This window comes from Panicum virgatum, chromosome 3N (genome assembly GCF_016808335.1).
Source record: "Panicum virgatum strain AP13 chromosome 3N, P.virgatum_v5, whole genome shotgun sequence".
In the NCBI taxonomy this organism is placed as follows: Eukaryota; Viridiplantae; Streptophyta; class Magnoliopsida; order Poales; family Poaceae; genus Panicum; species Panicum virgatum.
The window spans coordinates 46,239,856-46,263,454 of NC_053147.1; the positions used below are offsets into that span (position 1 = coordinate 46,239,856).

The window sequence follows — 23,599 nt, forward strand, 5'->3', positions numbered from 1 at the left end:
ATTAATCGTGCATCGCCGATGGAAATCCTGTTGACTGGAGGAAGGCAAAGTTGACTAGATATTTCGGCTTCGGTCTGGCAGGAGACATCTGGTTTTAGAAATAGTTTATTTTCTAGATTAGAATCACGTTTTGCTGTAATCGGCTAGGACTTTGTTAGTGTGGAGTATAAATATGAGCCCCCGGTCATTATAGAAGATTGATACACATCCACCAAACAAAACTTTACTCTACTTACAATTTACTTTTTTGTCGGCGACTTTGCCATCTTTTTTCTTTTTCGCGAGTTCTTTCGAGCTGATCAAGGACACCTCACATTCGAGCGACTTGGTTTGCTGGTAATTTTTCGTTTAGCGAGTAAATCTGAGTTTTAGCTTCCAGGCGCATCGCTGTGGCTTTGTTCAGATCTATTCAAAAGTTATTGAATTTATCTAAGCTTTGATTTCGAGCGTATCATTATTTTCTTGTTTAGATCTATTCACAATTTACCCGGCTTTGTAATCTATTTAATCGGCTGTTAGCTCCTTTGCTTTCACGTTAGATCTTAAAAAGCTGATTAGATCGGTTATAAGCTTAGCTTTGTTCATATCCATACATTCGTGGGTTTGCGCATTGTTTTCTGTTACGTGTCGGCTTTAGATCTAGCCGTCTAGTTGCATATCAGTATCGGCAGCTTCTTGCCGATCCGCTCTAGATCGGTTTTAATACACGCTCTTTATATCCGATCTGCTGTCATTTTCTATTTCGGCAGAGCCTTGCCGATACGCTGCGTAAGAGTGTTTCGGAAATCCAACCGATACGCTCTTGTATTTGATAGTTTGTTGTTTCCTTGTCAATTTACAGGTCAAATTGACTAACACGCCTTGATTTGAATCAAGTGCAGTCCGAGCTTGGTGTACGGGGCTCTCAGGCTTTGGTATGTGATCGTTTTGCGTCAACAGAAGCCTGTCATTCTATGAAAATATGGGCCCACAAGCAGAGGCAGAGCCACCACTAGGGCGAGCTAGGGCGGCCTCCCTAGGTCCCTATGGGAGAGCTCCACATCATATCCGCAGTTCGCAACTCCGGTGAGGGCTAATGGCGGTGCGGCGGCGCCCTCTGACGCGAGAAGAGAACAGGATGGTGCATATGGTGAATCAAGCGGTCGGGCAGGCTTTCATAAACCATGCTTCAATCATGGCTAATTCTGTTCACAATGCTGTGCTCAAGACGCTGCAAGAAAGGGGATCGCTTGGCTTCATGGGACCAGCCTATCAGCAGGCTAGTTAGATGGTTTTCGCCCCTACCGGACCGGCTACTGCAACGCCTCCGATTGACCCTCAGGCTCAGGCAGAAGGGGATATTGGAGCGACACAGCCGATTGGTACAACAGCGTCATCTCAGTTCGCTCCTGTGTATACAAACTCCACACAAATATTCACACATGCACAGGGCGACTGGGCGACCGTGGGCCTCGTGGGACGCTGGCCAAGTGGGCTACAGCCTGTGGCCCAGCGCCACGCAAGTCTTCCTCTTCCAACCAGCACACACAAATGCCATCCACCTAGCATGGAGCCACCGGCGCCATCTGTCATCCTGCACTCGCGTCGCTGAGCCCCGCGCCCCGCCCCTCCACCACTCGCGCCTTCGGCAGTCGGCCGCGCCGGCCGCCGTCGGATCCCGCACGCTCGGGCCGCCCACCACCGCGAGGACCTACAGAGTAGCAGGGCGGCAGCCCGCCTCCGGTCTCCACCGCCTGTCCGCCTCGACCCTCGGCACCTGCCGGCCGCCACGGTGGGCACCTGTAGGCCTCCTCGCCCCTGAGGCCCCGACCCCCGTGCTCAGAGGACTGACCGTGCTCCTGCTGCTAGAAGCCAGATTTGGTCTTTTCATTTGGATTGGATTTTAGGGACTTTTAGTCATTTGGTGATGGACAGGGAAGCAGATGAAGCTGTTGTGGGTGGGGAAAATATACTGGATATCAAATTGGTTCAAACAGCAGTGGCATTGCCACTACAACTAGGCAGACATATTCAATTCTAGTAAGAAAGAAGCGCTATAAGAAATTAGGCATTGCCAAATCTGTGCTTCATTATTTGATTTGATTATTTATAGCCAATTGACTAATTCAATTCGTTAACTATACAGATTTGAAAAGCTTCTTTGGTACTACTAGTAGAAACTCAGGAAGAGATAGTAACTCGGGCCCAAGCACTCATGAAAATGGTAATGTTGCTCAATCTGGAGAACAAGAAGTGCTGCATTCATTAGAAATGGTATAAGAAACAATGCAAGATGCTGAAAATGAGGACCAATCATCACATCAGCTTGATGTCGAAGATATTAGGGTTTTTAATCCATATGTTCATGTTGTTTTTGATCCAAGCCTTCATATAGCAATTGAGCAATTTCATCCGGACATTAGAGATGATGTTAGGAGGGATTATTTGGTGAAGGGTCCAACCAAACCTTTTGGTCACAATTTACCTCAAAATCCAACTAATAAAAGGATGTTTGTAGAGAATTGGTTAACTCTACATTATTGGTTGGAATATAGTATTGAAAAGGATGCAGCATATTGCTTCTATTGCTTTCTTTTTAAGCAGCAGCCCTTAGAACAACACTTTGGTCATGATGCATTCACTAAAGATGGGTACAGAAATTGAAAAAATGCATATCAAGGACTGCCTCAACATGTTGGTGGCCCGGTTAGCTGCCACAATAAAGCTAGAATAGCTTGTGAAGATTTTCGGAATCGGAGGTCAACCGTCGAACATAAGATTGAGGCCCATAGTGTTGATGCAGAAAGGAAATATGAAACACGTGTGACAACTTCATTAGATGTTGCAGGTTTTCTTATTGCACAAGCTCATTCATTTCGAGGTCATGATGAATCTTCCTCTTCCTTAAATAGAGGTAATATTTTAGAGATGATTGAGTGGCAAAAAAAAGGAATGATGAGGTACGGGTTGCATTTGAGGAGTTATGTCCATTAAATGCCAAAATGTTTTCTCTCGACATTCAGACGGACCTTTGTTCTACTTTTGCAAGAGAGGTTAAGAAAGTGATAAAGAAAGAGATTGGTAATAAACTTTTTTCAGTTTTGATTGTTGAATCTCGTGATATCTCAATAGCGGAGCAAATGGCTGTGATTGTGAGGTTAGTTACTATTTAATTACTGAATTGTAAATTGTAATACAAATTGATGGTGATCTCATTTAATTATATATTCAAATGCACTGTTTTGCAGGTACATCAATGACAAAGGAATGATAGTAGAAAGATTTTTGGGTCTTAAACATGTGGCGGACACAACATCTAGTGCACTAAAGAAGGCGTTGCTCGATGTTCTTGCTTAATATGGTTTATCTATTGCAAGACTTCGAGGGCAAGGATATGATGGGACTTTTAATATGAGAGGTGAATTCAATGGTTTGCAAAAACAAATTCGGGATGCCACATGCTTTCTATGTGCATTGCTTTGCTCATCAATTGCAACTAGTAGTTGTGGCTGTTTCAACTTGTTGTTCCTCGTTCTCTGATTTCTTCAACTATGTGGGTTTGATTATGACTTGTGCTAGTTCATCTTGTCGAAGGAAAGATAGCTTAATTGCTGATCATCGTAATACCATTATAGAGAGATTGGATAGTGGAGAGATTTTTTCTGGGAAAGGGAAGCATCAACGAACAAGCTTGGTTAGACCCAGTCATACAAGATGGGGCTCTCATTTCACAACAGTACTCCGTATTGAGAATATGTGGGAATCTGTGATAAGGGTATTGCCTATGATTCATGGGGATGAACGCAATCCTGGTAGAGCAGCTGGTTTGTTGAAGAAAATAGAGAGCTTTACATTTGTTTTGAATATGAATTTGATGTTGAAAGTGCTTCGTATTACTAAAGAATTATCCCTCGTACTACAAAAAAAGGATCAGAATATTGTTCAGGCAATGTCATTGCTTGTTGATGTCAAAACAGGTTTGGTAAACTTGAAAAATGAAGGTTGGGAAGCATTATTTCAAGAAGTCAAAGATTTTTGTGTTGCAAAAAAGATAAAACTGCCAGATTTCATTGAGCTTAGACCAAGATAGGGTCATTCAAGGCTTGATGGTGACTTGATAACTAAAGAACACCATTATTGTTTTGATACTTTCTTGGCTGCACTTGATGCCATTCTCACAGAGATGGATCATCGCTTCAATGAGGCATCATCAGAGGTACTTGTTTGCTTCTCTTGTCTTGATCCAAGAGATTCATTCTCTATGTTTGATATTGATAAGATTGCTCGTATAACAGAGATCTATTATCAAGATATTTCATTTGCTGATCGCTCAAATATAAGGGATCAACTTGAGACATTCATTTTACATGTGCGAAGAGTTATTGCTTTCAGATCTTGTAATGATTTTGCAAGTTTGGCCACGAAGTTGGTTGAAACTAAGAGGCATCTTGCTTTTCCATTGGTCTATCGCATCATTGAGCTAGCATTGCTTCTTCCAGTGGCAACAGCATCAGTTGAAAGAGCCTTCTCGGCTATGGATACAATCAAAACAGAATTGCACAATAGAATGGGCGATGAGTGGCTTAGTGACTTGTCTTTGTTCTACATTGAGAAGGAGATTTTTAGAGAACTTGATTGTGAGAAAATTAAGAGGACTTTCCAATCCATGAAAGATCGGAAGATGAGTTTTCCACCTCCAGAGCGGCCTCGAAGTTCTTAGTGTTTACGAAAGGTATATTTAGATGTAAAATGTCCTTATATTCTTCAAGGCTTTTATGATTAATGTCATTTTCTAATTGATTTATGTTAAAATTGACAGATTATGTATTTTATTTCTCCATTCGAGAACTGTTCTATTCCAACATGTATCATCGATAATTCTATTACTAAAAGGTAATATCTTGCTTCTTATTGGTTGTTTTACAAGTTTTGCTCAAAACCTGCATGATGTCGTTGTTAGCCAAAATTTTATCATAGAGCTTCGCCCTAGGTCTTTTTCTGAGCTGGCTTCGCCACTACCCCACAAGGGTCGGTGGAGTGGAGTGGAGCCAAATGGAAAAAAAAAGATGGAGTTGAGCTGAAAGGTGGAGTGGATTTCTTGAAGTGGAGTATTTTTTTATGGGAGCGGAGTGTTTCCAAACAATTCTTAGACTCGATGTATTGAACAATTTGTACCTCTTTCATTCATTGTACCATGATTCAGTGAGCCATTTTCTACGTTTTAAATTGGATTTTTTTCGTAGGGGTGGGAATACTGTTACAAAATATTGGATGACCTCATCCAGAGATCAGAGGCGGAAAAATGAAATTTCCGCGCACGCACGACCGCCAGAGCAAAGTCATGCCCGGTCTTGCGCACATTTCCCTGGACTCTGTGCACGTCACGAGTCAGGGAGGAGCTCCCACTACTACATGATCTTAACTATAATCTACTGCTGTAATCTATAAATACAAGGTCTGATCATCAATAAAGAATTGCTTATTCACTGTTTATCTATCTCAAATTTTACACTGTTCACTCAATTTACATTAAATATCTCTAATTTTATAATCCTGGATCTGCCTAGAGGTGGTAAATGATCTTAGTTTTTAACCTAGATAATATAGGGCCGGAGCCTAAAAGGGCTGGCTCTAATCTTATACAATTTTGAGCAAAAAATATTAAAAACAAAGTTGGAGTGTGAACATAGTATTAGTGTCATGACCCATTATTACCCCTCCACCTAGGGATGTAAATAGATCGACTACGGAATGATATTACTAATATCGTATTTATTTTTATATTTTTATTCGAATACAGATCGGATACGGATAGTGTTAATTTTTATCGGATAAAATTGTAATGGATATCGATGTCATATAAATATAACTTTTAGTATTCAGAACGAATCGTGAAATTGAATACGAATGGATAATATCTTTCCAAATCAAACCGAATTATCAAGAAATTCATACCATTTACGTCCCTACCTCCACCACCGCCGAAACACCTGGAGCCCCTCCCAAACGTGGCTAGTTGAAGTTGCTGACTTTGGTGCCAACGACAGTTCACTCGAGTGCCACGGAGGCAGCAACGCTTGCAACCACAAGCTGGTCGCTCGTGGCGGCTCCTCAACACCAGAAATAGATAGCCTTCTCCTTCAGCGGCCACGAGTGCCCAAACGCCCGCCACCCGTCGCCATGGCCTCCTTCCTCGCCGCCTTCCACTCCGCCGCCGGCCACGTCCCCTGCCCACGCAGGCAGCAGGGTGCAGCCCACCGGCGTGCCTCCTCCCTCCTCTGTCTGCTCCACCTTCCGCCGGAGCCGCTGCCCCGCCGCCGCTCCCGAAGGGTCGCCGCCGAGGTACGCCTGGCCACTGTGCTCTGCTTCAAAAACGGACCTTTTGTTTGGGAGATGTGACGTGTCCCATTCTAGGACCTTCGCATTGTTGGTGATATGACCAAGAGCCCATCATCACAATACGGTTTAAAGGCTCAAGAGGATATTGATCCAAGAGGGATTAGGGTTACTAATGGGCCCATGAGATAGAAGCCCATTAGTACGCCCTATATATACGAGGGAGGGGCGAGGGGGGCGACACCCCGTGAGCTTCGCCACCTCCTAGCCGCCGTCCCTCCCTCTCTCTCGGCCGCCGCCCATGCCGTGCGTGCGGTGCTAGCACACCGACGCCCGGCGTTTCATCCCCGCACGTGTGGACTCCGTGGAGGCGCTGCTGCGACTGCTGCGCTGATCGGCTGCTGGGATCAAGTACGAGGAGCTCGGTTCGTGGGACGTGATCGACTACTTCCTTTACATCGACGTGCGACTTCTTCCGCTGCGTTGCGCGTCTAGTGGTAACGATCTATGATCTTCTACTCGCAAGCATCTTGGGTATATGCGGTAGTGATGGGACCGCCGTTGCTTTCTCGCTGTAGCGGCTTCCTAAGCGCTACTTTGGTAGAACACGTCGTACGCCTAACTTGTTTTTGCAGGGTGTGATGTGAATGGTATGGCCTCAATGCCATGTGATGATGTATGTGATGATTTGTGCGGCCTGCGTGTCGCAAGTTAACACAACCGGGTTGAGGTTGCACCATTATTGTATAACGACCTGCGTGTCGACTTGTGATGTTTGAATCCTCATGTAATTATTTCACTAGCTATTAGATGTAGTAGCTTAGTGTCTTTTCATGGAGGCTTCAATCATGATGGCGATGATGATCACCACAAGACAGGACGGATGGCAATGGAGGTCACCTTAGAGCCATGGCGATGGAGCCCATTGTGATGCAAGATGTCATACTATTCACAATATAATATGATTATATGCCTGTGATGTTTATTTTCCTGTCATACTATTCTTTCATGCGTTTACATATGGTGGATGTTTTAATCATGATAGAATAGCTTCCCTCAGAAAAAGTTGAGTTTTGATGCCTTTTACCAATAGCTGCACCTATAAATTTTGATCGTTGTGTGGTAGGTTTACCAAAGTAGAGTACCCTCAGCTATCACTTTTGTATAGGGTGGATGTCGGACATTCACAAGCATAGTATTGGTTTACTCAACAAAGCTATCAAAACAGTTTTGGGCTTTAAGGCATAGGTTGGGGCGGGGGCATTGGATGCCACCCAACAAACAAGAGTCGCATAGAGATGTGATTAGTAATTTGTTATTTACCTGTATCACTACTTTACTAGCCGTGATGCTAAAGCTCACTAGGATTTTAGTGATTATGGATCTTGAACCACTATATGTCATTAGAGGGAAGATGACTTTGATATAGTAGGTTGTCTTTTGTTAAATCAGTTAATGAAAGTCTTTACATAAACTTAGTGCTGAAATCTTGCTTTACTTTAATGTTGTAGATCATGCCTGCCAGTAACAATTCCGCTTTCAATTTGCGTTCTGTTCTTGAGAAAGAAAAGTTGAATGGAACAAACTTTATTGATTGGTACCGCAACCTGAGAATTGTTCTCAGACAAGAGAAAAAGGAGTATGTTCTTGAGCAGCCATATCCTGATGATCTCCCTGACAATGCAACTGCTGCTGATCGCAGAGCTTATGAGAAGCACTACAATGACTCACTTGATGTCAGCTGTCTGATGCTCGCCACCATGTCCCCTGATCTGCAGAAGCAGTATGAGCATGCGGATGCTCACACCATGATCGAGGGGCTGCGTGGTATGTTTCAGAACCAAGCCAGGACTGAGAGGTTCAATATCTCAAAGTCCTTGTTTGCGTGCAAGCTGCCAGAAGGTTGCCCAGTCAGTCCTCATGTGATCAAAATGATTGGTTACATTGAGACTTTGGACAGACTTGGTTCTGAACTTCACCAAGACTTGGCTACTGATGTTATTCTCCAGTCGCTCCCGGCGAGCTATGAGCCTTTTATCATGAACTTTCAGATGAATAGCTATGAATGGCTTGGATAAACAGCAGAGGAGAGCATTAAGAAGAATCCCAATCATGTGATGATGATTCAGAAGGGGAACAAAAAGAGGAAGCGTTGGACGCCTCCTAATCCCAAAGGTAAAGGCAAGGAAAAGAGTTCCAGTGGTGAGTCCTCGGGCTCTAAGCTAAAGCCAGCACCTATGGCCAAATCTGGCCCTACTTCTGAGGATGAATGCTTCCACTGTCATGAAAAGGGACATTGGTTAAGGAACTGCAAGAAGTACTTGGAAGTAAAGAAGAAGAAGAAGGGAAGTGAGACTTCCACTTCAGGTATAAATGTTATAGAAATAAATATTGCATTATCTTCTAGTGAATCATGGGTATTTGATACTGGATCGATGATTTACACTTGCAAATCGTTGCAGGGTCTAAGTGAGACTAGAAGATTTGCAAGAGGCGAGTTGGACGTTCGTGTCGGCAATGGCGCAAAGGTTGCGGTGTTGGCGGTCGGCACCTACCACTTGTCTCTACCCTCCGTATTAGTTTTGGAATTAAATAATTGTTATTGCATTCCTGATTTGAGCAAGAACATTATTTCTTCTTCATGTTTGGAAGAAGTTGATGAATTTAAGATTGTAATAGAGAACAAATGTTGTTCTATTTTTTGCAATGGTATTTTTTATGCTCATTGTTCATTGGTGAATGGATTATATGTTCTTGATCTTGAGGATAAATCTGTCTGTAACATTAATACTAAGAAGCTTAGACCAAATGATTTGAATCCCACTTTTATTTGGCATTGTCGCTTAGGTCATATAAATGAGAAGCGCATTGAACAACTCCATAAAGATGGATTGTTAAGATCATTTGATTTTGAATCATTTGACACATGTGAGTCTTGTTTGCTTGGACAGATGACCAAAGCGCCTTTCACTGGTTATAGTGAGAGGACGAGTGACTTATTGGGACTTGTACATACCGATGTATGTGGACCAATGAGCTCAATAGCCAGAGGTGGTTTTCAGTACTTCATTACTTTCACTGATGACTTTAGTAGATATGGCTATATCTACTTAATGAGGCACAAGTCTGAATCGTTTGAAAAGTTCAAAGAATTTCAGAATGAAGTACAAAATCAATTAGGCAAGACAATTAAATTTCTGCGATCTGATCGTGGAGGAGAATATTTGAGCCTTGAATTTGGTGATCGTTTGAAATAATGTGGAATTATTTCGCAGCTAACTCCGCCCGGAACGCCTCAATGGAATGGGGTATCCGAACGGAGGAACCGAACCTTGTTGGACATGGTTAGGTCCATGATGAGCCAAGCTGATCTTCCATTGTCATTTTGGGGTTATGCTCTTGAAACTGCTGCGTTCACACTGAATAGGGTTCCAAGTAAGTCTGTTGAGAAGACACCATATGAGATATGGACTGGGAAACATCCCGGATTATCTTTTCTCAAAGTTTGAGGATGTGAGGCTTATGTCAAATGTTTGATATCAGATAAGCTCACTCCAAAGTCAGACAAATGCTTCTTTGTGGGGTATCCTAGGGAAACCAAAGGATATTATTTTTACAATAAGGCGGAAGGCAAAATGTTTGTCGCTCGCAATGGTGTTTTCTTAGAAAAAGAGTTTCTCTCAAAAGGATTTAGTGGGAGCAAGGTGCAACTTGAAGAAATTCAGGAAACACCCGAAACTGTTTCAGCACCCACTGAAGATCCACGGGATGTGCAAGATGTTGCACAACCCGTAGTTGAGGCACCAGCCCCACGAAGGTCTATAAGGGCACGTCGCGCTACTGACAAGCTCAACCTCCTTATTACGGAGGAGCGCCACGTATTATTGATGGAAAATGATGAGCCCTTGACCTACAAAGAAGCAATGATGGGACCCGACTCCGACAAATGGCTTGAAGCCATGGAATCCGAGTTAAAATCCATGCATGATAATCAAGTTTGGAACTTGGTCGATCAAATTGACAGTGTAACACCTGTCGACTGTAAGTGGATTTTTAAGAAAAAATTAGAAATGGATGGAAATATTCACATCTATAAGGCACGATTGGTGGCGAAAGGTTTCCGACAAATTCAAGGTGTTGACTATGAGGAAACCTTTTCGTCCGTCGCAATGCTAAAGTCTGTTCGGATTCTCCTAGTAATTGCCGCATATTATGACTATGAGATATGGCAAATGGATGTCAAAACCGCTTTCCTTAATGGACATCTAAGTGAGGATGTGTATATGACACAGCCTGAAGGTTTTGTCGATCCTAAAAATGCTGGGAAAATATGTAAGCTTTAGAGGTCCATCTATGGATTGAAGCAAGCATCTCAGAGTTGGAATATTCGTTTTGATGAAGTAGTCAAAGGGTTTGGCTTCATCAAGAATGAAGATGAGCCTTGTGTTTACAAAAAAGCTAGTGGGAGCGCACTTGTGTTTCTGGTCCTATATGTGGATGACATATTACTGATCGGAAATGATATTCCAATGCTTGAAGCCGTTAAAACCTCATTGAAAAAGAGTTTTTCGATGAAGGATTTAGGAGAGGCGGCTTATATTCTGGGTATTAGGATCTATAGAGATAGATCAAAAAGGCTAATTGGATTAAGCCAAGACACGTACATTGACAAGATATTGAATCGGTTCAATATGCAAGATTCCAAGAAAGGTTTCTTGCCAATGTCACATGGCATTACTCTAAGCAAGAGTCAGTGTGCTACGACACCTGATGAGCAAAAGAGGACGAGTACGATTCCTTATGCTTCAGCCTATAGGGTCGATCATGTATGCTATGCTTTGCACACGCCCAGATGTTTCCTTTGCTCTAAGTGTTACGAGCAGTTATCAGTCAAATTTCGGTGAAGCTCATTGGATAATTGTAAAGAGTATTCTTAACTACTTGAGAAGAACTAAGGATATGTTCCTAATATTTGGAGGCGAAGATGAGCTCCTTGTAAAGGGTTACACCGATGCTAGTTTTCAAACAGACAAAGATGACTCCAAATCGCAATCCGGTTTTGTTTTCTGCCTCAATGGTGGGGCAGTGAGCTGGAAAAGTTCCAAGCAAGATACGGTGGCTGATTCGACGACAGAGGTCGAGTATATTGCACCTTCCGAAGTTGCAAAAGAAGCTGTTTGGATCAGAAAGTTTGTTTCTGACTTGGGTGTTGTTCCTAGTGCGTCCAGTCCAGTGGGCCTCTATTGTGATAATAGTGGTGCCGTTGCACTAGCAAAGGAGCCTAGAACAACTAAAAAGTCCAGACATATACTGCGGAAGTATCACCTCATCCGTAACTTTGTTGAGAGAGGTGATGTGAAGGTTTGCAAGGTGCACACGGATTCAAACGTTGCTGATCCGTTGATGAAGCCTCTCCCACAACCAAAGCATGAGGCGCACATGAGATCTATGGGTATTAGATACTTACATCAGTAATTCTAGTGTGCGTGGGAGATTTTTATGTCATGAGTATGTTTATGTAATGATAAATAATTGTTATTTGTTCCATGGATGATTATTTTACATTGATTATCAAGTATGTGACTTGTTCGTGAAACTCTTTGTTGACAATGATATGATTCTAAATTATCCCTAGTTTATGTCGTTGTGTGGGACAACAACGACGTTGAGACTAGCACATGCATTAATTGATGAGCATGTTTCACGGAATCATGGATATGGAGATATCGGATTAATGATGTGGACACATAGTTGGTGAACATGGTGTTGGATTGACCCACTCCAAGACAATGTTGGGATTATTATTTTGTATGTGCCATCAGTTGTTCTTGAGTGTTATACCTACTAGATCCTTAGACCTGAGATCGCCATTGTTTCTCACTATGTGTAGTGGTGTATCTTGGGGCTGCTAAATGCTACTCCGTAACTGGGTAGTTACAAAAGTAGCTTACAGGTGTGTCATGAAACATGGAATGGGATGTGAGCAGATCAAGATGGAATTTGCCCCTCCTAAATAACGGGAGAGATATCTCTGGGCCCCTCGAGATAGTTGGATTTGAAAGTGCATGACCATGCCAAAATGATTAAAGAGTTAATCATGATGACTAAAGGATTAGTTATGAATAGAATCCACTATTAGATCGAGAGAATGGTCGAGCTATCACAAAGGTGGCACGCATCTCGCTTTGAGCTTGACTGGTATCGTGTGGCAAAGGGATCGGTGTATGAGTATATCTAAGGTTCGGCCGATATGATCTTTATGTGTATTTGTGAATCACTATGCCCTGCTAGGTGCCGCTATTGACTTGTGATTCGGAAATGATTTTCGATCACGACCACCTACACATGAACCTAACGGGTCACACACTTAAGGGTTTGGAATGTTGGAAAGCTTGTATATATGATTGTCTCTAGTGCAAGTGGGAGATTGTTGGTGATATGCCCAAAAGCCCATCATCACAATACGGTTTAAATGTCCAATAAGATATTGATCAAAGAGGGATTAGGGTTACTAATGGGCCTATGAGATAGAAGCCCATTAGTACGCCCTATATATATACGAGGGAGGGGCTAGGGGGGCGACACCCCGTGAGCTGCGCCACCTCCTAGCCGCCGCCCCTCCCTCTCTCTCTCGGCCGCCGCCCATGCCGTGCGTGCGTTGCTAGCACACCGACGCCCGGCGTTTCATACCCGTACGTGTGGACTCCGTGGAGGCGCTGCTGCGACTGCTGCGCTGATCGGCTGCTGGGATCAAGTACGAGGAGCTCGGTTTGTGGGCCGTGATCGACTACTTCCTCTACATCGACGCGCGACTTCTTCCGCTGCACTGCGCGTCTAGTGGTAACGATCTATGATCTTCTACTTGCAAGAATCTTGGGTATATGCGGTAGTGATGCTAGCGTAGCCTACCCGTTTCCCTACACGCAGTTCGTGACGGGCGGCGCTGACACCACCACTGGCGATGGCGGCGGCGGCGGCCGCAGGACGAGGGGAGGCATGGGCGTCGACGTCGCCGCGGTCGCCGCCGGTGCTGCGTCAGGCCAGAACAGCCGACGACGTGGAGCTTCTTGTGAACGGTTTCTTGGAAGACCGCGGCGGCGAGGGCGGCCTCCTGCCCCTCCAAGTGTACACCACCGTGATTCGGGGGCTCGGCAAGGAGAAGTGCCTGGACGCCGCGTTCGCCGTCGTCGAGCATCTCAAGCGGAGGGGGGTCAGGCTCAACCAATTCCTGTACAACTGCCTCCTCGGCGCGGTCAAGAACTGCGGCGAGTTCGGGCGGATTGAGGCTGTTCTCGCTGACATGGAAGCGCAGGGAATCTCCCCAAACATTGTGACCTTCAACACCCAAATGTCCATCTATGTTCAACAGGGCAAGACTGACGATGTCTTCAGGGTGTACGCCGAAATTGAAGGCCGGGGACTTGTGCCGACTGCAGCAACATACTCCACTCTGATGTCGGCCTACAAGAAGGCCGGGGATGCGTTTGCAGCCATCAAGTTCTTTGTCACGCTCAGGGAGAAGTACAAGAAGGGTGAGCTGGTGGAGAACCATGACGAATGGGAGCAGGAGTTTGTCAAGTTTGAGAAGCTCACTGTCCGGGTGTGTTACATGTCAATGCGACGGTCTCTCGTCAGCGGGCAGAATCCGGTCGGTGAGGTGTTGACGGTTCTCCTTGCCATGGATGAAGCAGGTGTCAGGCCAGAAAGGAGCGATTATGAGCGGCTTGTCTGGGCGTGCACTGGGGAGGAAAATTATGCCATCGGCAAGGAGCTGTATCATAGGATCCGTGAGCATGATGGTGAGATAAGCCTGTCTGTCTGCAACCATCTGATTTGGCTGATGGGCAAGTCTAAGAAATGGTGGGCAGCTCTTGAGATTTATGAGGATTTGTTGGACAAAGGGCCAAAGCCGAACAATTTGTCTTATGAGCTGATCATGTCACATTTCAACATTCTGCTGAATGCTGCAAAGAGAAGGGGCATTTGGAGGTGGGGTGTTAGGCTGCTTGACAAGATGCAAGAGAAGGGATTGAAGCCTGGAAGCAAAGAGTGGAATGCAGTTCTACTTGCATGTTCAAGGGCTTCTGAAACACCGGCTGCAGTGGATATTTTCAAGAAAATGATAGAGGAAGGGTTGAAACCAGATATAGTTTCCTATGGAGCATTGCTGAGTGCACTTGAGAAAGGCAAGCTGTATGATGAGGACGAGAGTCTGGGAACACATGTGCAAAGTTGGCGTTAAACCAAACCTGTATGCATATACAATTTTGGTTTCCATTTACATTGGTAAGGGCAATCATGCTATGGTAGATGCTGTTCTTCACGATATGGTATCGAAACAGATTGAGCCAACTGCTGTAACCTTCAACGCAATAATCAGCGCATGTGTGAGGAACAATATAGGTGGCACTGCTTTTGAGTGGTTTCACAGGATGAAATTGCGGAGCATTGAACCAAATGAAATTACATACCAGATGTTGATTGAAGCTCTTGTACAGGATGGTAAACCAAAACTTGCCTATGAGATGTACATGAGGGCTTGCAGCCAAGGTCTTGAACTTCCTGCAAAGTCACATGACACTGTAATGGAGGCATGCAAAGCTTATGGTTCCCTCATAGATCTAACTACTCTGGGTCCTCGCCCTACGGGTCCTCGCCCTACGAAAAGGGAGGAACCCATCAGGTTAGAGAATAACTTTTCGAGTTTTTCTCAAATAAAGGAACTGCCTAACAGTACTCAACATTTTGGAGGCACTGGAATGTATGGACTTTTTAGATACAGAATGACAAGATCATGATTATAGCATCCTACCACTCCCTTGTATAGTTGTCTTCACCCTCCACAACCTATCCCACATTAAAAAAAACGGTCCCTGACATATTCCCTAAGTTCCCCAAATTATAAGAATTAGTAAATTATCATTTTTTTCCTCTTATGTTAGAGTAGGTCTTTTAAACTTTTTTTAAGTAATTACTCTTGTTGTCTGCTTTAGTTCAGAGCTTACTGCATTAATCTGTTAACCCCCATACTTAGTGTTAACAATTATTTGAAAACACAGAATATGCTTTTTAGAAAATATGCATGCAGCTATTTGTGTAAATAGTTTACTGATCCAAACAGTAGTTAACTTTCCTAAATTATTAGATTTAGTACATTAGCATTTTTTCATTCCTTTTATGTTAATGTGGATAAATTATTTTGCTTGTCTACTGTAGTACAAAGTTGTTGATTTATCCCCACAATTAGAGTTAACATATGTTTGAAAAAAGCATCATACACTACATCGTTTTGGACATTTCGCAACGCCTCGAAACCATTGCAGTATGGGTGTTTTCATTGCAAGGTCGAGGAATAGCAACACTTTGTTGTCGTCGCCGGGCGTTGCACTTAGATGAGTTGCAATACGGTGTTGCACATCACTAACAAAATGACGTCGCTATAAAGAGGACGTGTTGCAACGGTGCGTGGCGTAGCAATCAGTAGAAGTAGCAACGACTATATCTCCTTGACTAATATTCATCCATGGATTGGTGGATGTTTACATTTCAGTTCTTTTAACCTAGCATCATCGCATTTTCATCAAAATTTGATCACAAGAAAAGCAATTTGCCCACTAATAACCATGGAATTAATCTTTATTCTTAATTTAGCTTTGGTCTATTTGTGCATTACTTGTTATGCCTTCTAGAATTAGAAATTACATGTGTAGTCCTCAAATCATAAGAAGCAAGATGGGCTTGGACTTGAATTTTTCTCAAACGTGTGTATTTTCTTTTATAATTCTTAGGATTATAGAATACATGAAGTTATATAATAAAATATAAATATATATTTTGCTATTTGTATTTCTAGAGATGAGGGCCAAATTTCATATTTCGCGGTCTCGGAAACTTAGTAAGGCCCTGGCCGACGGCAGGAAACCGCTGTACCCTGGCGTTGTGCTCGATCGACTTGTGTGCGCCGAGTATGAATCCTAGTAGGATCATAATCTTTTGGTCAATGCTTCACGCTCGAATTTGTCGATGAGAATATGAGATCAATAAAGAACATACCACCCAAATCAAACGTATGTGCCCTCCTCCGACTCCGATGAGGCAAAAAATTCAACAAAGCAATACAATTAGCAAGAAGGGTACGTGCACCAGCCGGCAATAACCGTCGACGCCGCCCCTGGTGGAACCCAAAGTATCCAACCTAACCGTGTGCTAAGGAGAATCCAGAATCCCAGATCAGCTACCCTCTCGGCAATGGCGCCGGCAGGACCACGATCCCCAGCGAGGAAGCGGATCAAGACGGCCCCCGGCGTCACCCTGCCGCCGGACATGCTGTTCGAGGTCTTCCTGAACCTGCCGGCCAGCTCGGTCTGCCGCTTCCGCGCCGTCTGCCGCTCGTGGCGCGCGGTCCTCTCCGGCCGGAGCTTCCTCGCCGCCCACACGGCCCGCCGGGGCCCGCTCCTCCTCGCCGCCGGCCCGTACCGCAGCTGCCCGCGCTCGTGGCACGTCGACCTCGTGGACCTCGCCGGCACCGTCGCGAGGCGGACGAGGACGCCCGAGGCGGAGGGCGGCGCCAAGGAGCTCCTCACGTGCGGCGACCTGGCCTGCCTCGTCGGGGCCGACGACGGCATAGCCCGGGTGCTCGACCCGGCCACCGGCGCCGTGACCGTGCTGCCACATGGCCTCTCGGAGGAGAACAAGGTAGCGGAAGGGTGGGGCCGCCGCGAGAGCTTCCACGTGGTCGCGTACGCGTTCGGCCGCGTCTCCTCGACGGGGGAGTACAAGCTGCTCCGCCTCGTCCGTCTCCTTCGTTACACGCCGGCCCGCGGCGGCGGGCTGCTGGCCGAGGTCCTCACCCTCGACGGCGACGCGAGGTGGAGGAGCAGGCGGAGCCCCCCGGTCATCGTCGCCGCAGATTCCATGGTGGTCGTCGACGGCATCGTGTACTTCTTGGCGGCTCAGATCGAGCAGCTCCCTTTCTTCGTCAATAATAGAGTCAGCGGGCAGCCAGGATCCATAGCTTCGTTCAACCTCGAGACGGAGGAGTGGATGCCGATTATCCGGGGATCACTGAACGGCCGTCGTCAGGGCAACCCGCCGGAGCTGATGCTCCAGCAAGAACCGCCATTGCTGACCTTAGCAGAGCTGAACGGCTTCTTGGTTACAGTTCACAGTGACCGTCATCAGTTATTCATTCATGGATCTATGGTTTCTGATGGACTCCAAACAGGAAACCTGGGTGAAAAGATACAGCATTCGGCTTGATGATCTGTGTCCTCGCCGCCGCGTATTCTCCGCGCACCCATTGTTTGCGGATGACAGGAAGATTTTGCTGTGGGTGCAGCCAAAGGGAGTGCTGGTGGTGTACGATCTGCAGACAGGGTCGTGTAAGGATTTGGATCATATCAACTGTGTTGCGGTTGGTTTGTACAAGGGAAGTTTGTTGAGCTCAAGAAGTGTACAAGACTAGGAGTAGCATAGCATTGCTGCGGGAAACGATTTAGTTCATCTTTGTCGGCAAGTCGGCTAAATAACTGTGTGTAGCCATTTGAATAATTCTGTGTTGGGTCGTCGACCTCAATGGCTGAAGTACAAGGATGACCAACCCATCTGTGTAGTCCATCGCATCTGATCTCGATGCTCCATGGTAGGAGGTAGGGACATATATAGTTCCCTTATTAGATTCTGTTGTATGTTCTACTGCAATCGCCAGCAGCTACAATTACGCCGTTGACAGACAAAGGGAAATTTGTTTCTAGCATGCATGTGTTTTCTTGATTTATTGACAATTGTAGTAACTAATAGACTCTTTATCGATCGCCATACAAGTTCTATACTTCGAAACAAGAACGTACATATTTTGCAAATGCCAATGTCCGTTGTTGAGCAGATATTACATATTTTTGTGACATTTTTTATGGTTGATTCATCCAAAAGGATTTTGTTGGTGAAGTTGCAGACATAAAATTTGATTTGCATTAATTTGATTTCTAACGAAAGTTCTCTTCATGAAGAAACATACTACAAACACATAGAAAGTTGTAGCAGTATATGAGAAAGTTTGTAGTAATAAAATAAGGTTCATGTACGCTTCTTGAGCTCGACATTTATACTTCAAGACTTCAAGAGGTAACCATGACCTTTCTACATTTTCACTTTGGAGCCGACAATTGGGATACTGTAAGATTTGGGCCCATGAAAGATGCAACGATACACGACGAACTTGTTCGGATTAAAACAGCTACTGTTCCTCGATAACAACACTAGAAAGTTTGTTGGCATTTCTTAAACCTAGCAGATTAATCCGCAAACGTACAAGTACCAATGTAGCTTTCATCTGGAAGTATTCCAGAGTATTGATTTCTATGAGGAACACGAATGTGCTTTCCTGTGTGCACATCCGATAGACTAAAGCTGGTTAATCCTTAATATTGATAAAGTCACCACATGTGTCTTGCTGTCGACGGGCATGTCGCCTACCACTAAAGAAAAGTATCGATCAAATTTCGGAATAAATTCAGAAAAATACGAGCACTCGTGCCAAGTCGAGCACTCAAACCTGAATGGACAGATTCCATCATAAGAAACCTTACCAGCCGAGCTATGCTCAATTCGCTACTCACCATTGCTCTCTGTTGCATTGTATTCTATAAATGCCAACAAGACAAGGTGAATAAGATACACTGGCTGAGTTGGGAGAAACTCACAAGATCTAAGAAGTCTGGTGGATTAGGTTTCAGAGATTTATATTTATTTAATCAAGCTATGCTGTCTCGACAAGCCTGGATGTTGCTAACTTGCCCTGAAACACTAAGCGCACAAGTGCTAAAGGCCAAATACTTCCCAAACATAAGTATGCTGCGATGCACAGCTCGTGATGGTATTTCTTATTCATGGAGAAGTATTCTGAGAGGAGTTGAGTTGCTAAAGGAGGGGATCATTTGGAGAATTGGAAATGGAAGTTCTGTTAATATTTGGTCTGATCCATGGCTGCCACGAGGACACACGAGAAAACCTGCTACACCAAGGGGTCAGTCTCTGTTGACAAGAGTTTCAGAGTTGATTGATCCACAGACAGAAAGCTAGGATGAACAGTTAATCCTTGAGACCTTTTGTCCAGAAGATGCTCAAGCTATCCTTGCAATTCCCATTGACATGCAGATGGAGGATTGGCCAGCTTGGCATTTTGACCCAAAAGGCTTCTTCTCTGTCAAATCTGCTTATAAACGTGCAGTGCAAATCAGGGACAACAAGCTGAATAGAGATGCTTCATCCTCTGGTTCGAATATTGAAAAGGGAGGGAGCTTTTGGTGGCAGAAAATATGGCAGCTAAAACTCCAAAACAAGATTAAAATGTTTGCCTAGGAGAATGGCTCACAATAGCTTGCCAGTGCGCCGAAATATTGCAAGGAAGGGTCAAAATTGATATTGTGTGCCCAATGTGTAATTGCCTAGATGAGGACTGTGGCCACCTTTTTTTCAAGTGCAAGAGAGTTAAGCAATGTTGGCGCCAAATGAACCTTGAGAACATAAGAGTGATGCTAGAGCAGTGCAGGAAGGGAACTGAAGTAATGAGCACAATAGTCAACCTGGAGCAGAAATTGCAGCATAGGATTCTGATTTTTTTATGGCAATGGTGGTTGGCAAGAAACAAAGCTAATGAAGGGCAAAAAATGGCCAGTGTATCAGAAGTTTGTTGTAACACGACATTCCATTTGTTGGAGTGGGAGAAGCTCCAGCAATTGCCCACACAAATCTCCCAAAAATGCAATGTAAAGTGGAAACCACCTGCGTCTGAATTTTTCAAGATCAACTGTGATGCTTCTTACAGCCACAACACTGGTACTGGCGGCTGGGGTTGTGTAATAAGAAATAGTAGAGGAGATGTTTTGGAAGTGGGGTTTGGAAAGTTGCAAAGGCTTTCAAGTCCACTGCATGCAGAAGCAGTAGGAGCGATGCGGAGTGTGGAGCATGCTGTCCAATTGGGAATGACTCATATTATTTTGGAGACAGATGCAACAATTCTTGGTGAAGCACTTAGATCATCTGCTTGGGACAAGAGTCCGTATGGGGCTTTGTTTAGGCAAACACGAGATTTGTTGTACTTTGATTTTACTAAATCTGTAATCTCCGTTTGTAATAGAGCATGTAACCGAGTTGCAGATAGTTTGGTTGCCTATGCTGCTAGCTTGGTCGTGGATGCCTCAAAAATATTCATGGACCATGTACCAGAATTTATATCTCCGTTGGTCTCCGGTGACAAACCTGGAGCTCACGTTTAATGGAATGTTTTTTCCATTTTCAAAAAAGAAGAAGAAGACGTTGTGAACATCCTTAAATTAATACTCAGTTCTAGTTATACGCACCCTTGTCGATTGCCTATTAAGGAGTTGCTCTCTCCTATTTATTGGACCTAGTTAAAAAATGAATGCGTAATACACACAGTAAAAAAATCCCACTTTTTTCAATGCAATTTGGTTTTTAGAACGACGGGATTATCTCTCCCCATCTTACCCCTACTTATTGAGCCTAATTTAGAAATGAATATTTAATACACAGTAATTTATTCAACATATCATCTGAATTTAGCACCTCAACTATCATTAAAATATTATTTAATTTTGATTCCCTAACCTATTTTCAGCTGTTTGTGTTAGGTATCGCAAAATCAAAACTACCCGTACATGGTAAAAAAAACATGCAGACTCTCGCGCCGTCTCGCGCTCACTCGAGTGTACTCCACCCTATAAGCATACGCACCCTAATCACAATCTTATAGAAGTCTTTAAAAGATTGGGCCGACAGATTAGATCCTCAAAGTTACCATAGAAGTATTGATATCGTTGTGTACAGTGTACATCGCCTACAATAAAATAAAGTACTCATTTCATTCTTCTTGAATAAACCTATTTATAAAATTCAAAATGTTCTCTTTTCGTATTCCTATTTGAGTTGATATCTTCGGTCTAGGTCTGATCATAGACAGGGCAACCCAATGAATTCGAGCTAACCCACCTAAAAAAAATCCGACCCCTACCCGCCTTGATCAATATGTGAGCCAGGCTAGAGCTGAAATTTTAGACCTGCAGCAAAATCGGGCCCGACATGGACCAATTTTTTAACTTGAAACTCCAAGAAATCCAATCCGTCCCCAAAATTATATATAACCTGAACCGATCTGAACATGTGTCTTCAGATGTGAGCCAAAAAATCCAGGCCCAATTGTCACGACCGAAACTTGATAATCATAATTAACATTTAAATAATAGTATCATGTACATCATTAAACAATAATGAGGCATCATGTGCATATGCTCGCGTGAGTTTATTTATTTTTATGCATTGTTAAAATGAATGTTTGTAAAGAAAGTTTAAATTTTGCATTGCAATTGTACCCCAAAAATTTTATTCAAATACTAGACTTAAATGATGAATTTAGAATATTTTAGCTTAATTTTTTGACTACTAACCCGAGGCATAAAATTCATGGAAAGTTTAAAAATTGCGGTTTTCTTTATTTATTTGTGTAAGTCTTGCGAGTACCTTTGTACTCGTGTTGTGTCGCTGTGGGAAATGGGCGACTACAAAACTACTCGATTGCTTGATTGTTGTGCGCTTGATCTGATATGGTATAGCACGCAAAGACTTGAGGATTTAGACTGGTTCGGGCTTGAAATGCCCTACGTCTAGTATGCGGGTGGTGTTCTTTCTCTATTTCTCTCAGAGCCCGGGTGCTCAAAGTTCTGAGGGGAGCTTACAAGCTGGTCTAGTAGTGTCGAACCCGTGAGAGTCCAACCCTTTCCTACATGGGGGCCTTCCCTTTTATAGTCCAAGGTGGGGCCCCCATTTATAGTTATCTAGTATTGTGCTTTTGCACCGTCGGGGAGCAAATCGTCCTTGTCAGTCGTCGGGGCCCACTCAGTCAGTCGGGAGTGGGCGAGCTTGATCCTGGCAATCTTCTGGTGCAAGGAATGATCCTGGCGATCTCCTTGAGTGGTGTGTTCCCCTGACGCTGTCCCATCTTGACTCAGTCGGGGCGGCGCGACCACCCGGTCGGTCGCCCGGGGGTCTCCTTCGGTTTTGTCCACCGGAGCCTGGGTTTCTTACCTGCGGGGCTATCTTACGTAGCTCTGTCACCAAGCGGCGCGCCCGGTGAAGGGTGTCTTACCGAGGCCTGGCCGGGAGCGTCCGGTCACGATCGCTAGCGTAATGGAGTGGCGCGCAGAGGCGACCATCATTACGGTGAGGGGACACAGCGTCTATGGACGCCCCCTCCTGTTGTGTCAAGGGGCCCGCATGAGCGGCGCTGTCCCCTTGTCGGGGAGGCCTGCTGGCTTGGCCCTTGGCGCAAGATAAGGAGAACCGGCGCCTTGGGGCTTGCACGGAGGTTGTCTTGGCCGGCACGCCTGTCAGGGGGCGCGGCGCCCTTGGAGCGCACGTCTCAGGCTACCAGCTTGGCCTTGACCCGGGGCGCTAGGTCAGGGGACTGCCACGTGTCCGGGAGGTCAGGCTCCCGGACCCGTTCGCTTAGCGGCGAAGGCAGCTCCCCGCGCGTTTTAACAGGCCGTCCCGTCCTTGGCTCAATAAATCTGTCGGGCCTTGCTTCATATAAGTCGGGCCCGTTAGGGACCCCTAATTTATTCCCCAGTCAGAGGCCCCCGAGCGGTTCTACGATTTTGAAACAATCGTGGAGCCGTTGGTCTCGGCTTTGATGGTTCCTGAGCGGGACGTCCCATCCGACTGCTCGCGCCTTCAGCTTTCGGCGTGCGCCAGGCGAGGCGTGACGGGGTCAGGCCCGTCTTGATGGCCGGCTGACGGGTCATGGAATCTCGAGGCTGGTCGTCGCGTCTTATCGTTGTACCGCGGATGCCTCATTTTCCCCCGCTTGGGGCGCCTCCCATTGGTGGGTCGTGCAGTGATCATGCCCCGAGTGGCATGGCAGTTGCCGGGCGCACTAGCGCCGTTCCATCAGCGTCTTTAAGAGTGAGTTTGAATAGGTGAGGGCTCTTGGTGTGCCCTGTTCTGGTCGTTCCCACTGACTGCTGGGACCGTCGGTGCCTTCGTTGGCCTATAAATAAGGGGATTGTGGATACATGGTTCCACACAAGTAGATGGATCATGGAGTTCCATTCGCTAGTTCTCTTCCTCGCAGCCCATACCCGTCCTCTAGATGGGAGTGGGCATGGCTCATTTTTCTGGTGCTAGAAGAATACTTGCGAATAGCGGGGGATCTTCCTTGGACGCGCACTTGCTATCGTGCCCCTTTCGCTAGTTTCGTGTCGGCGTTGAG

At 45.0% G+C, this 23,599-nt stretch overlaps 1 protein-coding gene and 1 pseudogene across 2 annotated transcripts; both read left to right on the top strand.

The window, feature by feature from the left end:
- Positions 1–6,113: 6,113 nt before the first annotated feature.
- Positions 6,114–15,251, top strand: LOC120667835 (annotated as a pseudogene). Its single transcript, XR_005672215.1, has 3 exons — positions 6,114–6,321; positions 6,394–6,504; positions 13,243–15,251. The product of XR_005672215.1 is annotated as a protein LOW PHOTOSYNTHETIC EFFICIENCY 1, chloroplastic-like (transcript).
- A 1,312-nt stretch (positions 15,252–16,563) lies between these two features.
- Positions 16,564–17,574, top strand: LOC120667836 (F-box protein At3g07870-like). The gene has a single exon (XM_039947831.1). The coding sequence runs from the start codon at positions 16,564–16,566 to the stop codon at positions 17,572–17,574; it is 1,011 nt and encodes a 336-aa protein (XP_039803765.1).
- Positions 17,575–23,599: the final 6,025 nt, after the last annotated feature.